The sequence below is a fragment of the Wyeomyia smithii genome, chromosome 1, assembly GCF_029784165.1.
Source record: "Wyeomyia smithii strain HCP4-BCI-WySm-NY-G18 chromosome 1, ASM2978416v1, whole genome shotgun sequence".
NCBI lineage: Eukaryota > Metazoa > Arthropoda > Insecta > Diptera > Culicidae > Wyeomyia > Wyeomyia smithii.
The window spans coordinates 201,941,881-201,957,066 of NC_073694.1; the positions used below are offsets into that span (position 1 = coordinate 201,941,881).

Below are 15,186 nucleotides of genomic sequence, written 5' to 3' on the forward strand. Positions count from 1 at the left end.
AGTCTAAGTTCATGGAAGCAAACATAAATTGACTTATTGGGACGAGGAGACTCTGTCAATTTCTTTTTGATATTGATATAGAGAAAATCACAGGGAATGGTTGGTGTCTTTTCATGTTGTCTGTGCTAGGAATGCTCGCATGTGATCGGTTTATTGTTCACGTAAATTTGTTCTTGAAACTTTTTATTAATATTTACTGCTAACAATGAGATGATTATTATAACTAGCGTTTCACAAAATTGTCCAACGTTTTTGTTTTTAACCGACGCAACATTTACCAGTTTCATTTTCAATTTTGCAGAATGCATCTTTGATAGAAAACAAAAACGTAGTCCCACGTCAAAAATGAAGAATGTTTGTATCAAAAAAAAAAAAAAAAAAAAACAATTATTCATAAGCATATCGTTAACGGACTAACCAAAATAACTCGGAACTAATTATTTTGACGTAGCACTGCGTCTCTGAGAAAGTTGCTTAACAGGGGTATAAAATACAAAGCTAAAAACTGAATAAAATAGCAAATAGTTTTGACAAATAATTGAAGCAAATAGTTTGACATTACACGCTTCGTAAAATGCCCACTATAAAGCTGCTATACACTTTGACGACGTAAGTTTCGTGTTTTTTTAGTATATTAAGTTTGATTGCCCAACTCTATTAACTCTATTATACTCTATTAAGTATGTTAAGTTTGATTGCCCTACTCTATATATTATTGCGAAATTTTTCGAGGAGCTCGGGAATCCTGGATATCAATATTATAAAAAGGGACACAGACTCGACTGAGTCATACAAAATTTTCCTCCCCATCCTGTTTCATAGCCTGAGGCCGTTACAGGAAGCCTTTGTTCTGACCAAGCTCTTCTGATCCCGAAAAATAAACGATCGTAAATTTTTTTCGAACTAAAGCCAACTGTTTTTTTTTTCAGGACACCCAAAAATTTTCAATTGAATGTTACAGAACACTTTCATCGAACAGGATTCAGTTTCACCCACCCGGTGCAGTGGTATTCTGCTTACAACTGTGTTCCAGCAACCATCATTATTAGTTTCGAATGACTTCAAGTAAATTGGGTTGTTCTTATACTCACGGACTTCTGATTTTTATATATCAGGTAAAAGCGTGTAATTTTCTGGGCAAAACGTGATTTTTAAAAATTTTGTATCATCGTCCTTCGTTTTATAAATGAAAAATAAAAATCGCACCAACTCGCTACAATAACAGTTGGTATATGGTATATACCTAATTAAACAACGCTTCCCTTCAAGGTTACCATTTGATAAGAAAGCGAGTTGAAAGAAAATCACATCTGCAATTTGCCGCTTCACGCCATCAAATTATTTACACCAATCGAGTGTATTTCCGATCCTATTGCAAGATATACATAACAGGTTGACGGAATTCTACGTTAACCTTGCGCTTGTGTCTTATAAACAACCTCTTCAACTATTTTATAACTATTTCTCGAGTTCGTCGAAAGACATTGTCGAACATGAAAATATTTTTATTGTTTTGTAATAGTAGAAAAAGTTGAGTTGTCAGCGATGAACCACCGGGTGAGATTGTTAATAAGTCTACCATTTTGTTTTATTTATTACAGGAAAAAAAGTATTTCTCTTGCCTATGCTTACCTTTAAAAAAATGCAAAAGCTTATTTCTATGTCGCTTTCGTTACCTCGAAAAATTGTAGAAGAACCTAGCACCACTAATGAGGGAAAAATATCTTTTATATTCATCAAAGCAAGCATTTGAGGAAAACCAGTGATAAAGTTTGCAGAACTTATTGATAATATTATCCTATGTGAATAACAGGGTCTGAGGTCAAAAAAGTCTATTTGAATACAATTTAAATTGTTGAATGGCGCTTCAGGGTGAATTTAAAAATTTTTTTTTTATTATGCCACTGTTTTGTGAATAATCGGATTATTTTATACGGATATTGAATCATCAATAAACAAGTCGGAAAATTTCGAACAGAAACTCTAGCACCTGAAGCGTCTTAGTTTTGTTTTTCTCTGACGCTAACTGTTGATTCCTACTTCGAGCTTTTGATCTTTTCTATCGTAGGTATGTGCTTCTTAATTTCATCGGAAGTAATAACAAAATTGCGACTTTTCCTCAGACTGATTCGAGTGCCGGAAGAAAGTCGAACAAGATGAGCTCACGTATATTAGAAAAAGGGAAACATGTATGATGAAGATGTCACTGACTAAACACGAAGCTTACAAGCATTACAAGGACAGGAACAAAAGGTATTTGATGTTATAATTTATTTTTGTGGGAAATAATTTTCCAAGGGCAAAAAAAGTTATCGGAAAGGAAGTAAAATGCCAATCTGGTTGAAAGCCCAGTTTCGTCCGTTTCCACTTCAAAGTGGGTTTTTTGTTCATTCGATAGAGCTGTTTTTTTTTCTGTTTCCTGCAATCAATGCATTATCCTTTCTTTGTTGTGGTTTGTGGCTGTCCGCGTACTATCAAGTAAGTACCCCGTTAAACAACTGTGACTTCGGTTCGCTTGTGCAGTGAGCACCAGAGTGGGCGGTCACGAATATATCTGATGTACCGCTTTTCCTGGTTAATTTAAGCGGCTTTGGGTGAAACCAAAATACAGACATTCGTCACCGGAAAGGGTAATGTGATTTTTTTTTTTTTTTTTAAGAGAAGTCGTGGTTCGTGTGTGGTGTGTGTGTGTGTGACTTCTGTTTTGTGGTTTCGTATATAGTCGAACAGCAGAAAAGTTTTTTGATAAGCTAGATGACTTTTTCAAGAATACTCCAGCCGGTTGGGAAAAGTTTTTTAATTTAAGTTACATCTAATTACTTGCAAAAGGTGGCCTCGCCCGGCCTGCGCGGGACTATCGAATGTCTAATTGAATTCGGACACTAAAATGAACCCAAAAACCCACTCCTATTCGTTTCGACAAAGGGGAAGATTTTCCACTAGTCGATGCCAGATTCAAGCCCAGGGTGAGGGGGAAAAGTTTCAGTCGAAACGTGGCCGTGGTTGGTGAGAATCTGATAACGAATAAGACTGTGCAAACAAGTACGGAATGAATGTATGCAATACAGCTTAGTTTGCATACGGTGATAAAGTAAATCCTGCTATATTGCGAGGTATTTTACACCGTGGAGTAACACGCAGAGAACGGGTCCAGAGGGGTATATAAATTTTACCGCTAGATGGCGAGTTAGTATATGTATCTCCTTGTGCCCAGGCGGGAAAGTGGCGTTTCATAGAACCTGTGCAAACACGGTTTGTTGCGTTTCGAACGGACGGCGGTTGGATAGGGGGAAGAAGTGTTGGAATGAATTTTCCTGACATAAATTCCTAAAGAGATCGGAGATTCCGACAAGGTTCTATCGCCCACCGCCCGAGGGTTGTTATCACATCGAGACAATCCTTCGTTCTGACTGTTGCGGTTTGCTAGAGTTTGGTTTCGGAGTGTGGTTTATAAATTATAACGATGGTAGCAGACTGATAAAACTGCCGCAGTTGCTTTGCGAAAGTGATTTCGCTTATCGAATCTCAATTTCGCTCTGATTTCGGTTTTAACGCAGGAGTGGGATTGTCGGTGGACGATAGAATATCAAACATTGGTATCCTTTCGAAACGGTTCAGTGTTCAGGGAAAAGTTTTCTTCGTAATAATGTGACATTTTGCGACGAATCACTTGGGGGCGTTTCGATTGCTGGAATCAAACTGTATCAAACTTACCAGATAAGATTCACGGGTGGTAAACGTCACAGGATCCTGGGGGTCACCACTAGGGCACTGATAGTCGACGCGTCCTGCCACTTGGATCAATTTAGAGCCAGTCCGGGCCAAATCAATCAAATTTAATCGTAATGTGTCTGCTGAGAATTCCACCTGAAAGTAGAAGGAAATTCCAATAACAACTGTTATCAGACTGCGCTCATCATGCAATGTGTTATTTCGGCACCGTACCTTACGAAGGCAACCGACAAAGTTGTTGTGGACGCGGGCTCCAAGTAGTGCCCTCGGGTTTACTGCGCCTCCCACGTAGACGCGTGATGACGATAGCATTGTAAACTTCCCGGCAATGTGCGAATGGTCAGTGTAGACATCATCCACCACGGCTACCAGCTGCTCGTAAAATGGGGGAGAGAGAGAGAAAAGAAGGAAAAAAAAGAGCAAATAAGTTTCCGGTTTTTGCTGTCTGAATGGTAAAACTTTTTCCCTTCCGAAAATTGCGCTCAGTTCCGGAAAGCTCTTTTTGCTGCGCTCATTAAAACGGTCCGGCAATGGAAAGAACTTGCAGCCTGTGCTGTACCCAAAGATCTTTCGAGGCCGTAAGGTGTGTTTCCAGGAGAAATTTCTTTCACCTAATTTATGATGTTATTTGCATTTTAATTCACTTTATCAAAAAAGAGAAAAGCAACTGAAATCCGGATTATACCGCGAGAGGGGTTTGGTACCGCAGCATAATGCACTGTTATACGGCCCTTAAGCGAAAAAAAACTTTGCACTTCCTTTCGACCGAGTTAACTTAGTTACGGAAGGGTCGACATTTTCTTGCATTTTTTCCGGGCAAAAAAAAAAGACCGCTCGCTTCCATCGAATCTACACCTGATGGAGACGCACGGTATTTGGTTCTCTTTACCGGCTGCAACTTTAGTTAAACGAAACATTTTTGAGCGCGCGCTGTATTGTACGAATAACCATTGAAACGAAAATCTAATTAGATCTGTTGGAAGCAGCAACGACACTTTTACCACAAGCGGTGTTGTTTCATTTGCAGCTTGATAAAGTAAGCATAAAAGCGAGAACGTTAAAACGGTTGTCGTGTTAACGGTTGATTATTGGCAACGATGAAATGCTAGTCAACGAATGGCATTTTTACGATTTGGTTGTGTTTTGAAATCTCAATTATTTTCCTTGTGTCTTGCCAAAGTTTTTAATACGAGTTAAATCGCCAGTCGCATCATCATGCGGATTACGGAATGTTCATCAGCGTTAGTAAAAAGATAGCTGAGCAATCTTAATATAATTTTTTCATTGTCATTTTTGATTTGACAGAAACTTTGCACAGATGTCCTCATGGGCTAAAGATTTCATTTTGTATTATTGGTTTTTTTGAATCACGGCTAATTTGTGAAAAGGGTTGAATCACGGCTAATTTGTGAAAAGGGTTGTTACTTTTGTGCAACATTGTATTACTTTTCGTGTCTTATGACCGCGCATTAGACACAAAAAGTTATAACCAAAATGTAACAAAATATACGACGGCTACACGCTGGTATGTGTTTCTGCAGGGGAACAACAACCAAAGGCACTTTACGAATCGTGATTTGTTTTTAAGGCGCATATGAAGTCTTTGAAATTATCAATGTTTGCTAACTGCACGACAGAGAACAAATGATACCTGGCAGCTCTTGTCATATTTTCAATCAATGCGAATGCGTAGGACGAACGAACTAATATTCGCACACTGCATGAATTGGAAATGGAAGAAACTAGTAACATGTGCAATATATGACAGTATATGTTATTACAAGACTGGAAAAGAATTTTATCGCTCTTCAAGTAATAAATTTGTTATCAAAGGGGGAATTTTTCGTTGTTATAACAAAAAAATATATATAAAATAATTATCTACGAAAACTCCTTCCTTTTCATCATATAAACTCCAAAAGACTAGCTAAACATTGATATCACGAAGAAATATAAAAGTACGAAAATGGTCAGAAAAGGCAAAATAGAGAATGATCTCAAATTGAGCTTAGAATCGTCGAAAAGTGCTCATAAAGGCCAAAATAAAAAATGGTCCCAAATTGCGCTCAAAATCGTAGAAAAGTGCCAGTAAAGGCCGAAATAGAAAATGATTCCAAATTGAGCTCAGTATCGTCGAAGAGTGCTTTTAAGGGCCAGCGAAGGCCAAAATAGAAAATGATCCCAAATTGAGCTCAGAATAATCGAAAAGTGCTTCTGCAGGCCAGAAAAGGCCAAAAAGGAAAATGATCCCAAACTGAGTTCAAAATCATCGAAAAGTGCTTCTAAGGACTAGAAATATCCAAAATAGAGAATGATCCCAAATTGAGTTCAAAATCGTCCAAAAGTGATTCTAAAAGCCAAAAAGGGCCAAAATAGAAAATGATCCCAAATTGAACTCAGAATCGTAGAAAAGTGCTTTAGAAGGTCAAAATAGAAAATGATCCCAAATTGAGTTCAGAATCGACAGAATGTGCTTCCAAAATCTAAAATAGGCTAAAATAGAAAATGATCCCAAATTGAGCTCAGAATCATCGAGAACTGCTTCTAAAGGCCAGAAAAGGTCAAAATAGAAAATAATTCCAAACTGAGCTCAGAATCGTCGAAAAGACCAAAACAGAGAATAACCCCGAATTGAGCTCAGAATCGTCGTAAATTGCTTCCAAGGGTCAGAAAAGGCCAAAATAGAAAATGATCCCAAATTGAGCTCAGAATCGTCGAAAAGTGCTTCTGAGGGCCAGAAAAGACCAAAATAGAAAATGATCCCAAATTGAGCTCAGAATCGTCGAAAAGTGCTTCTGAAGGCTAGAAATGTCCAAGATAGAAAATGATCCCAAATTGAGCTCAAAATCGTCGAAAAGTGCTTCTAAAGGCCAAAAAAGGCCAAAATAGAAAACGATCCCAAATTAAGCTAAAAATGGCCGCAAACCCTTTCTAAAGGCCAGAAAAGGCCAAAATAGAAAACGATCCCAAATTAAGCTAAAAATGGCCGAAACCCCTTTCTAAAGGCCAGAATGAGCCGTAATAGAAAATGATCCAAAATTGAGCTCAAAATCGTCGAAAAGTTCTTCTAAAGGCCAGAAAAGGACAAAATAGAAAATGATCCCAAACTGAGCTCAGAATCGTCGGAAAGGCCAAAACAGAGAATAATCCCGAATTGAGCTCAGAATCGTCGAAAATTGCTTCCAAGGGTCAGAAAAGGCCAAAATAGAAAATGATCCCAAACTGAGCTCAGAATCGTCGAAAAGTGCTTCTGAGGGCCAGAAAAGACCAAAATAGAAAATGATCCCAAATTGAGCTCAGAATCGTTGAAAAGTGCTTCCAAAGGCCAGAAAAGACCGAAATAGAAAACGATCCCAAATTGAGCTCAAAATCGTCGAAAAGTGCTTCTAAAGGCCAGAAAAGGCCAAAATAGAAAACGATCCCAAATTAAGCTAAAAATGGCCGAAACCCCTTTCTAAAGGCCAGAATGAGCCGTAATAGAAAATGATCCAAAATTGAGCTCAAAATCGTCGAAAAGTTCTTCTAAAGGCCAGAAAAGGACAAAATAGAAAATGATCCCAAACTGAGCTCAGAATCGTCGGAAAGGCCAAAACAGAGAATAATCCCGAATTGAGCTCAGAATCGTCGAAAATTGCTTCCAAGGGTCAGAAAAGGCCAAAATAGAAAATGATCCCAAACTGAGCTCAGAATCGTCGAAAAGTGCTTCTGAGGGCCAGAAAAGACCAAAATAGAAAATGATCCCAAATTGAGCTCAGAATCGTTGAAAAGTGCTTCCAAAGGCCAGAAAAGACCGAAATAGAAAACGATCCCAAATTGAGCTCAAAATCGTCGAAAAGTGCTTCTAAAGGCCAGAAAAGGCCAAAATAGAAAACGATCCCAAATTAAGCTAAAAATGGCCGAAAACCCTTTCTAAAGGCCAGAACAGGCCGTAATAGAAAATGATCCAAAATTGAGCTCAAAATCGTCGAAAAGTTCTTCTAAAGGCCAGAAAAGACCAAAATAGAAAATGATCCCAAACTGAGCTCAGAATCGTCGAAAAGTGCTTCTGAGGGCTAGAAATGTCCAAGATAGAAAATGATCCCAAATTGAGCTCAAAATCGTCGAAAAGTGCTTCTAAAGGCCAGAAAAGGCCAAAATAGAAAACGATCCCAAAATAAGCTAAAAATGCCCGAAAACCCTTTCTAAAGGCCAGAATGAGCCGTAATAGAAAATGATCCAAAATTGAGCTCAAAATCGTCGAAAAGTTCTTCTAAAGGCCAGAAAAGGACAAAATAGAAAATGATCCCAAACTGAGCTCAGAATCGTCGAAAAGGCCAAAACAGAGAATAATCCCGAATTGAGCTCAGAATCGTCGAAAATTGCTTCCAAGGGTCAGAAAAGGCCAAAATAGAAAATGATCCCAAATTGAGCTCAGAATCGTCGAAAAGTGCTTCTGAGGGCCAGAAAAGACCGAAATAGAAAATGATCCCAAATTGAGCTCAGAATCGTCGAAAAGTGCTTCTAAAGGCCAGAAAAGGCCAAAATAGAAAACGATCCCAAATTAAGCTAAAAATGGCCGAAAACCCTTTCTAAAGGCCAGAATAGGCCGAAATAGAAAATGATCCAAAATTGAGCTCAAAATCGTCGAAAAGTTCTTCTAAAGGCCAGAAAAGGCCAAAATAGAAAACGATCCCAAATTAAGCTAAAAATGGCCGAAAACCCTTTCTAAAGGCCAGAATAGGCCGTAATAGAAAATGATCCAAAATTGAGCTCAAAATCGTCGAAAAGTTCTTCTAAAGGCCAGAAAAGACCAAAATAGAAAATGATCCCAAACTGAGCTCAGAATCGTCGAAAAGTGCTTCTGAGGGCTAGAAATGTCCAAAATAGAAAATGATCCCAAATTGAGCTCAAAATCGTCGAAAAGTGCTTCTAAAGGCCAGAAAAGGCCAAAATAGAAAACGATCCCAAATTAAGCTAAAATGGCCGAAAACCCTTTCTAAAGGCCAGAAAAGGCCAAAATAGAAAATGATCCCAAATTGAGCTCAGAATGGCCGAAAACCCCTTCTGAAGGCCAGAAAAGGCAAAAATAGAAAATTATCCCAAATTGAGCTCAAAATCGTCGAAAAGTGCTTCTAAAGGCCAGAAAAGGCCAAAATAGAAAACGATCCCAAATTAAGCTAAAAATGGCCGAAAACCCTTTCTAAAGGCCAGAATAGGCCGTAATAGAAAATGATCCAAAATTGAGCTCAAAATCGTCGAAAAGTGCTTCTAAAGGCCAGAAAAGGACAAAATAGAAAATGATCCTAAACTGAGCTCAGAATCGTCGAAAAGGCCAAAACAGAGAATAATCCCGAATTGAGCTCAGAATCGTCGAAAATTGCTTCCAAGGGTCAGAAAAGGCCAAAATAGAAAATGATCCCAAATTGAGCTCAGAATCGTCGAAAAGTGCTTCTGAGGGCCAGAAAAGACCAAAATAGAAAATGATCCCAAATTGAGCTCAGAATCGTTGAAAAGTGCTTCCAAAGGCCAGAAAAGACCAGAATAGAAAATGATCCCAAATTGAGCTCAGAATCGTCGAGAAGTGCTACTAAGGGCCAGAAAAGGCCAAAATAGAAAACGATCCCAAATTAAGCTTAAAATGGCCGAAACCCCTTTCTAAAGGCCAGAAAAGGCCAAAATAGAAAATGATCCCGAATTGAGCTCAGAATGGCCGAAAACCCCTTCTGAAGGCCAGAAAATACCAAAATAGAAAATGATCCCAAATTGAGCTCAAAATCGTCGAAAAGTGCTTCTTAAGGCCAGAAAAGGCCAAAATAGAAAACGATCCCAAATTAAGCTAAATATGGCCGAAAACCCTTTCTAAAGGCCAGAATAGGCCGAAATAAAATATGATCTAAAATTGAGCTCTTAATCGTCGAAAAGTGCTTCTAAAGGCCAGAAAAGGACAAAATAGAAAATGATCCCAAACTGAGCTCAGAATCGTCGAAAAGGCCAAAACATAGAATAATCCCGAATTGAGCTCAGAATCGTCGAAAATTGCTTCCAAGGGTCAGAAAAGGCCACAATAGAAAATGATCCCAAATTGAGCTCAGAATCGTCGAAAAGTGCTTCTGAGGGCTAGAAATGTCCAAGATAGAAAATGATCCCAAATTGAGCTGTAAATCGTCGAAAAGTGCTTCTAAAGGCCAGAAAAGGCCAAAATAGAAAACGATCCCAAATTAGGCTAAAAATGGCCGAAAACCCTTTCTAAAGGCCAGAAAAGGCCAAAATAGAAAATGATCCCAAATTGAGCTCAGAATGGCCGAAAACCCCTTCTGAAGGCCAGAAAAGGCAAAAATAGGAAATTATCCCAAATTGAGCTCAAAATCGTCGAAAAGTGCTTCTAAAGGCCAGAAAAGGCCAAAATAGAAAACGATCCCAAATTAAGCTAGAAATGGCCGAAAACCCTTTAAAGGCCAGAAAAGGCCGTAATAGAAAATGATTAAAAATTTAGCTCAAAATCGTCGAAAAGTGCTTCTAAAGGCCAGAAAAGGACAAAATAGAAAATGATCCCAAACTGAGCTCAGAATCGTCGAAAAGGCCAAAACAGAGAATAATCCCGAATTGAGCTCAGAATCGTCGAAAAGTGCTTCTGAGGGCCAGAAAAGACCAAAATAGAAAATGATCCCAAATTGAGCTCAGAATCGTTGAAAAGTGCTTCCAAAGGCCAGAAAAGGCCAAAATAGAAAATGATCCCAAATTGAGCTCAAAATCGTCGAAAAAAGCTTCTAAAGGCCAGAAATGGCCAAAATAGAAAACGATCCCAAATTAAGCTAAAAATGGCCGAAACCCCTTTCTAAAGGCCAGAAAAGGCCAAAATAGAAAATGATCCCAAATTGAGCTTAGAATGGCCGAAAACCCTTTCTGAAGGCCAGAAAATACTAAAATAGAAAATGATCCCAAATTGGGCTCAAAATCGTCGAAAAGTGCTTCTAAAGGCCAGAAAAGGCCAAAATAGAAAACGATCCCAAATTAAGCGAGAAATGGCCGAAAACCCTTTCTAAAGGCCAGAATAGGCCGTAATAGAAAATGATCCAAAATTGAGCTCAAAATCGTCGAAAAGTTCTTCTAAAGGCCAGAAAAGGACAAAATAGAAAATGATCCCAAACTGAGCTCAGAATCGTCGAAAAGGCCAAAACAGAGAATAATCCCGAATTGAGCTCAGAATCGTCGAAAATTGCTTCCAAGGGTCAGAAAAGGCCAAAATAGAAAATGATCCCAAATTGAGCTCAGAATCGTTGAAAAGTGCTTCCAAAGGCCAGAAAAGACCAAAATAGAAAATGATCCCAAATTGAGCTCAGAATCGTCGAAAAGTGCTCCTGAGGGCCAGAAAAGTCCAAGATAGAAAATCATCCCAAATTGAGCTCAGAATCGTCGAGAAGTGCTAAAGGCCAGAATAGGCCAAAATAGAAAACGATCCCAAATTGAGCTAAAAATGGCCGAAAACCCTTTCTAAAGGCCAGAAAAGGCCAAAATAGAAAATGATCCCAAATTGAGCTCAGAACGGCCGAAAACCCCTTCTGAAGGCCAGAAAATACAAAAATAGAAAATGATCCCAAATTGAGCTCAAAATCGTCGAAAAGTGCTTCTAAAGGCCAGAAAAGGCCAAAATAGAAAACGATCCCAAATTAAGCTAGAAATGGCCGAAAACCCTTTCTAAAGGCCAGAATAGGCCGTAATAGAAAATGATCCAAAATTGAGCTCAAAATCGTCGAAAAGTTCTTCTAAAGGCCAGAAAAGGACAAAATAGAAAATGATCCCAAACTGAGCTCAGAATCGTCGAAAAGGCCAAAACAGAGAATAATCCCGAATTGAGCTCAGAATCGTCGAAAATTGCTTCCAAGGGTCAGAAAAGGCCACAATAGAAAATGATCCCAAATTGAGCTCAGAATCGTCGAAAAGTGCTTCTGAGGGCTAGAAATGTCCAAGATAGAAAATGATCCCAAATTGAGCTGTAAATCGTCGAAAAGTGCTTCTAAAGGCCAGAAAAGGCCAAAATAGAAAACGATCCCAAATTAGGCTAAAAATGGCCGAAAACCCTTTCTAAAGGCCAGAAAAGGCCAAAATAGAAAATGATCCCAAATTGAGCTCAGAATGGCCGAAAACCCCTTCTGAAGGCCAGAAAAGGCAAAAATAGAAAATTATCCCAAATTGAGCTCAAAATCGTCGAAAAGTGCTTCTAAAGGCCAGAAAAGGCCAAAATAGAAAACGATCCCAAATTAAGCTAGAAATGGCCGAAAACCCTTTAAAGGCCAGAATAGGCCGTAATAGAAAATGATTAAAAATTTAGCTCAAAATCGTCGAAAAGTGCTTCTAAAGGCCAGAAAAGGACAAAATAGAAAATGATCCCAAACTGAGCTCAGAATCGTCGAAAAGGCCAAAACAGAGAATAATCCCGAATTGAGCTCAGAATCGTCGAAAAGTGCTTCTGAGGGCCAGAAAAGACCAAAATAGAAAATGATCCCAAATTGAGCTCAGAATCGTTGAAAAGTGCTTCCAAAGGCCAGAAAAGGCCAAAATAGAAAATGATCCCAAATTGAGCTCAAAATCGTCGAAAAGTGCTTCTAAAGGCCAGAAAAGGCCAAAATAGAAAACGATCCCAAATTAAGCTAGAAATGGCCGAAAACCCTTTCTAAAGGCCAGAATAGGCCGTAATAGAAAATGATCCAAAATTGAGCTCAAAATCGTCGAAAAGTTCTTCTAAAGGCCAGAAAAGGACAAAATAGAAAATGATCCCAAACTGAGCTCAGAATCGTTGAAAAGTGCTTCCAAAGGCCAGAAAAGACCAAAATAGAAAATGCCCAAATTGAGCTCAGAATTGTCAAAAAGTGCTTTTGAAGGCCGAAATAGAAAATTATACCAAATTAAGCTGAGAATCGTCGAGAAGTGCTTTTGAAGGATAGAAAAGGCCAAAATAGAAAATGATCCCAATCTGAGCTCAGAACCGTCGATAAGTGCTGCTAAAGGCCAAAATAGAAAATGATTTCAAATTGAGCTCAGAATTGTCGAAAAGTGCTTTTAAAGGCCGAAATAGAAAATTATACCAAATTAAGCTGAGAATCGTCGAGAAGTGCTTTTGAAGGATAGAAAAGGCCAAAATAGAAAATGATCCCAAACTGAGTTCAGAACCGTCGATAAGTACTGCTAAAGGCCAAAATAGATAATGATATCAAATTGAGCTCAAAACCGTCTAAATATGCTTCTAAATGCCAGAAAGGGCCAGAAAAGACCAAAATAGAAAATGATCCCAAATTGAGCTCTGAATCGTCGAGAAGTGCTTCCAAAGGCCAGAGAAGGCCGAATTAGAAAATGATCCTAAATTGAGCTCTGAATCGTCGAGAAGTGCTTTCAAAGGCCAGAAAAGGCCAAAATAGAAATTGATTCCAAATTGAGCTCAGAATCGTCGAAAAGTGATTCAAAAAGGTCAAAAAAGCCAAAATAGAAAATAATCCCAAATTGAGCTCATAACCGTCAAAAATTACTTCTAAAGGCCAGAAAAACTCAAAATATAAAATAATCCCAAATTGAGCTCAGAATCGCCGAAAAGTGCCTTCAAAGGCCAGAAAAGGGTAAAATAGAAAATTATTTAAAATTGAGCTAAGAATCGTCGAAATTTTCTAATTCTATTCTATTCTAAAAGCCAGAAAAAGTCAATATAGAAAATTATCCTTAATTTGTTTTTTTATAATAATGTGAATTGGTTTCTTCCTTTGGTGGTATGGAATTTAAATTATAATTTTTTAAGTAGCGTGTGTTAGCGAATTTTGCACTTGGAATTTTCGAACTAGGACTTTTAAACACGAATTGTTGATTCCTGAATTAATAGTTTTAAACTCGGATGTTTTATAGAAATGAAAATTAGAAGTTTTAGATTCTGCGTAGTGAATGTTGTAGGGTTTGAATTTTAATCAAAATTTTCTTAGAAAACAATCATTGTCTTTCATTTTTATGCTACATTGATTGTATTTTTGATTGCTTGCTGATTTACCTTTTTGATTTTTCGACCCTTTTATTTCTGGTCTTTCTTCAAGGTTCTTTTCCACGAATCTTTTCATATCAGACAAAACGAGATCAATCCTGCATATTACAGCAGCTGCTTTATCCTCTCAAACTTTTGTTATTTCATTGTGATGCTCCATCAGGTAGTATTAACATGAGCTTCTGTTATTCGGTTCGCCGCGCCTTGTTGATTCAAAGGCACCTTTTACCACTCTAACCATGTCGCACGTGGGAATTCCACAAATACGCCACAAAAATAATAAACAAATTACTTGTTGAATCCCTTGAAATTTGATTCTCACTTTACCCCCCCCCCCCCTCTCCTCCAACACAGTTGTTTCGATCGATGGACGGGGTTTGTGTGGTTTTCCAGTGAAATTTGCGAACAAGTCATCACGAATTTCAACCCACGTTCGCCTGCCGACTGCGGCAGGAAACGGATCCGACAAATGAGACTAATTTTGCTTGGGTAAGTCGTCTGCTGTGTTCCCCCACCCCCGCTTTTAGCGTCGTCTGTCGTCTAGCTCTCTAGGTCAGCAAAAAATAAAAAGCCATCGCCCTTTTACCATTCCCTTCCTCCCTCATGACCAAGTGATGTGACTGTCGAATCCCACCCGAGACGGGAACATTGTTGCAAAAGGTTACCCATGTGAGCTCTCGACAGGCCTTTGACACCGGCTGTCCATTGTTAGCGGGATTTTTTTTGTTCATTTCGGCTGAAAGTCGTGCGACACAGGGCATATTGAAGCAGCGGCAGAGTCACACGCTGTTGGCTGACAGAAATGGTTTTGTCGGATCAATGAACAGCTCACTTCAAGAGGAGGATGGAGGGGGGAGGGGTGGGGGCGTGAAGTGAAGTGAAGCATCGTTGTTATTTTCTAAAGTGCCATCTTAGCACACGATCATCGAAGAAGAAGGTGATCAAAGACAGGCAGTTCTGGTTCTGGGTTAAAAACTCGGTAGCTAGAATCTTGTAAAATAGAAGAAAAGCTTTCTTCTGCTAATAATGGGTGGTTTTTCTCGTACTTCGTTCTATGGTAGCGTTAGTTCCACTCCACACTGCACTGGTTGTTGTTTCGACGTTAATGTCATCTGACAGTTGAAACACCCCACAGTAGGGCACCTAATGAAGTAGCGCACGCAACGCGCCTTCGATTGGGTGGAATTTGGTACAGATAAAGTGGCGTGAATGTTTAGTTCAATCATTCGTTGGCTTTCACTAAACGGTTCGAGAACAACGGCATGGCGGAACGCAATTGCCGATTGAGCTAACGAATGATGAGCTGCTAATTGGAATCCAGTTTTCTCATTAGGTTTTTTTTCTCTTCGGTTGAAGCGTGCGTGTGTCTGAATGAGAAATGAGAATTTAATCAACCACTGTTGCGTGGGAAGCGGTTTCGGATGGAGTAATGAATGACAAGCGACAAAGACGGCTTT

At 38.9% G+C, this 15,186-nt stretch overlaps 1 protein-coding gene across 11 annotated transcripts in view; it reads right to left on the reverse strand.

Annotated features, from left to right (window-relative positions):
• Positions 1-15,186, reverse strand: part of LOC129718570 (neurexin-1b) — a 265,446-nt gene that overhangs the window by 34,766 nt on the left and 215,494 nt on the right. For all 11 annotated transcript variants that reach the window (XM_055669463.1, XM_055669464.1, XM_055669462.1 and 8 more), the window contains 2 exons: positions 3,946-4,104; positions 3,715-3,867 (listed from right to left, as the gene is read on the reverse strand). In XM_055669463.1, coding sequence (XP_055525438.1) covers positions 3,715-3,867; positions 3,946-4,104 — 312 coding nt within the window. The remainder of the gene's footprint in view (positions 1-3,714; positions 3,868-3,945; positions 4,105-15,186) is intronic.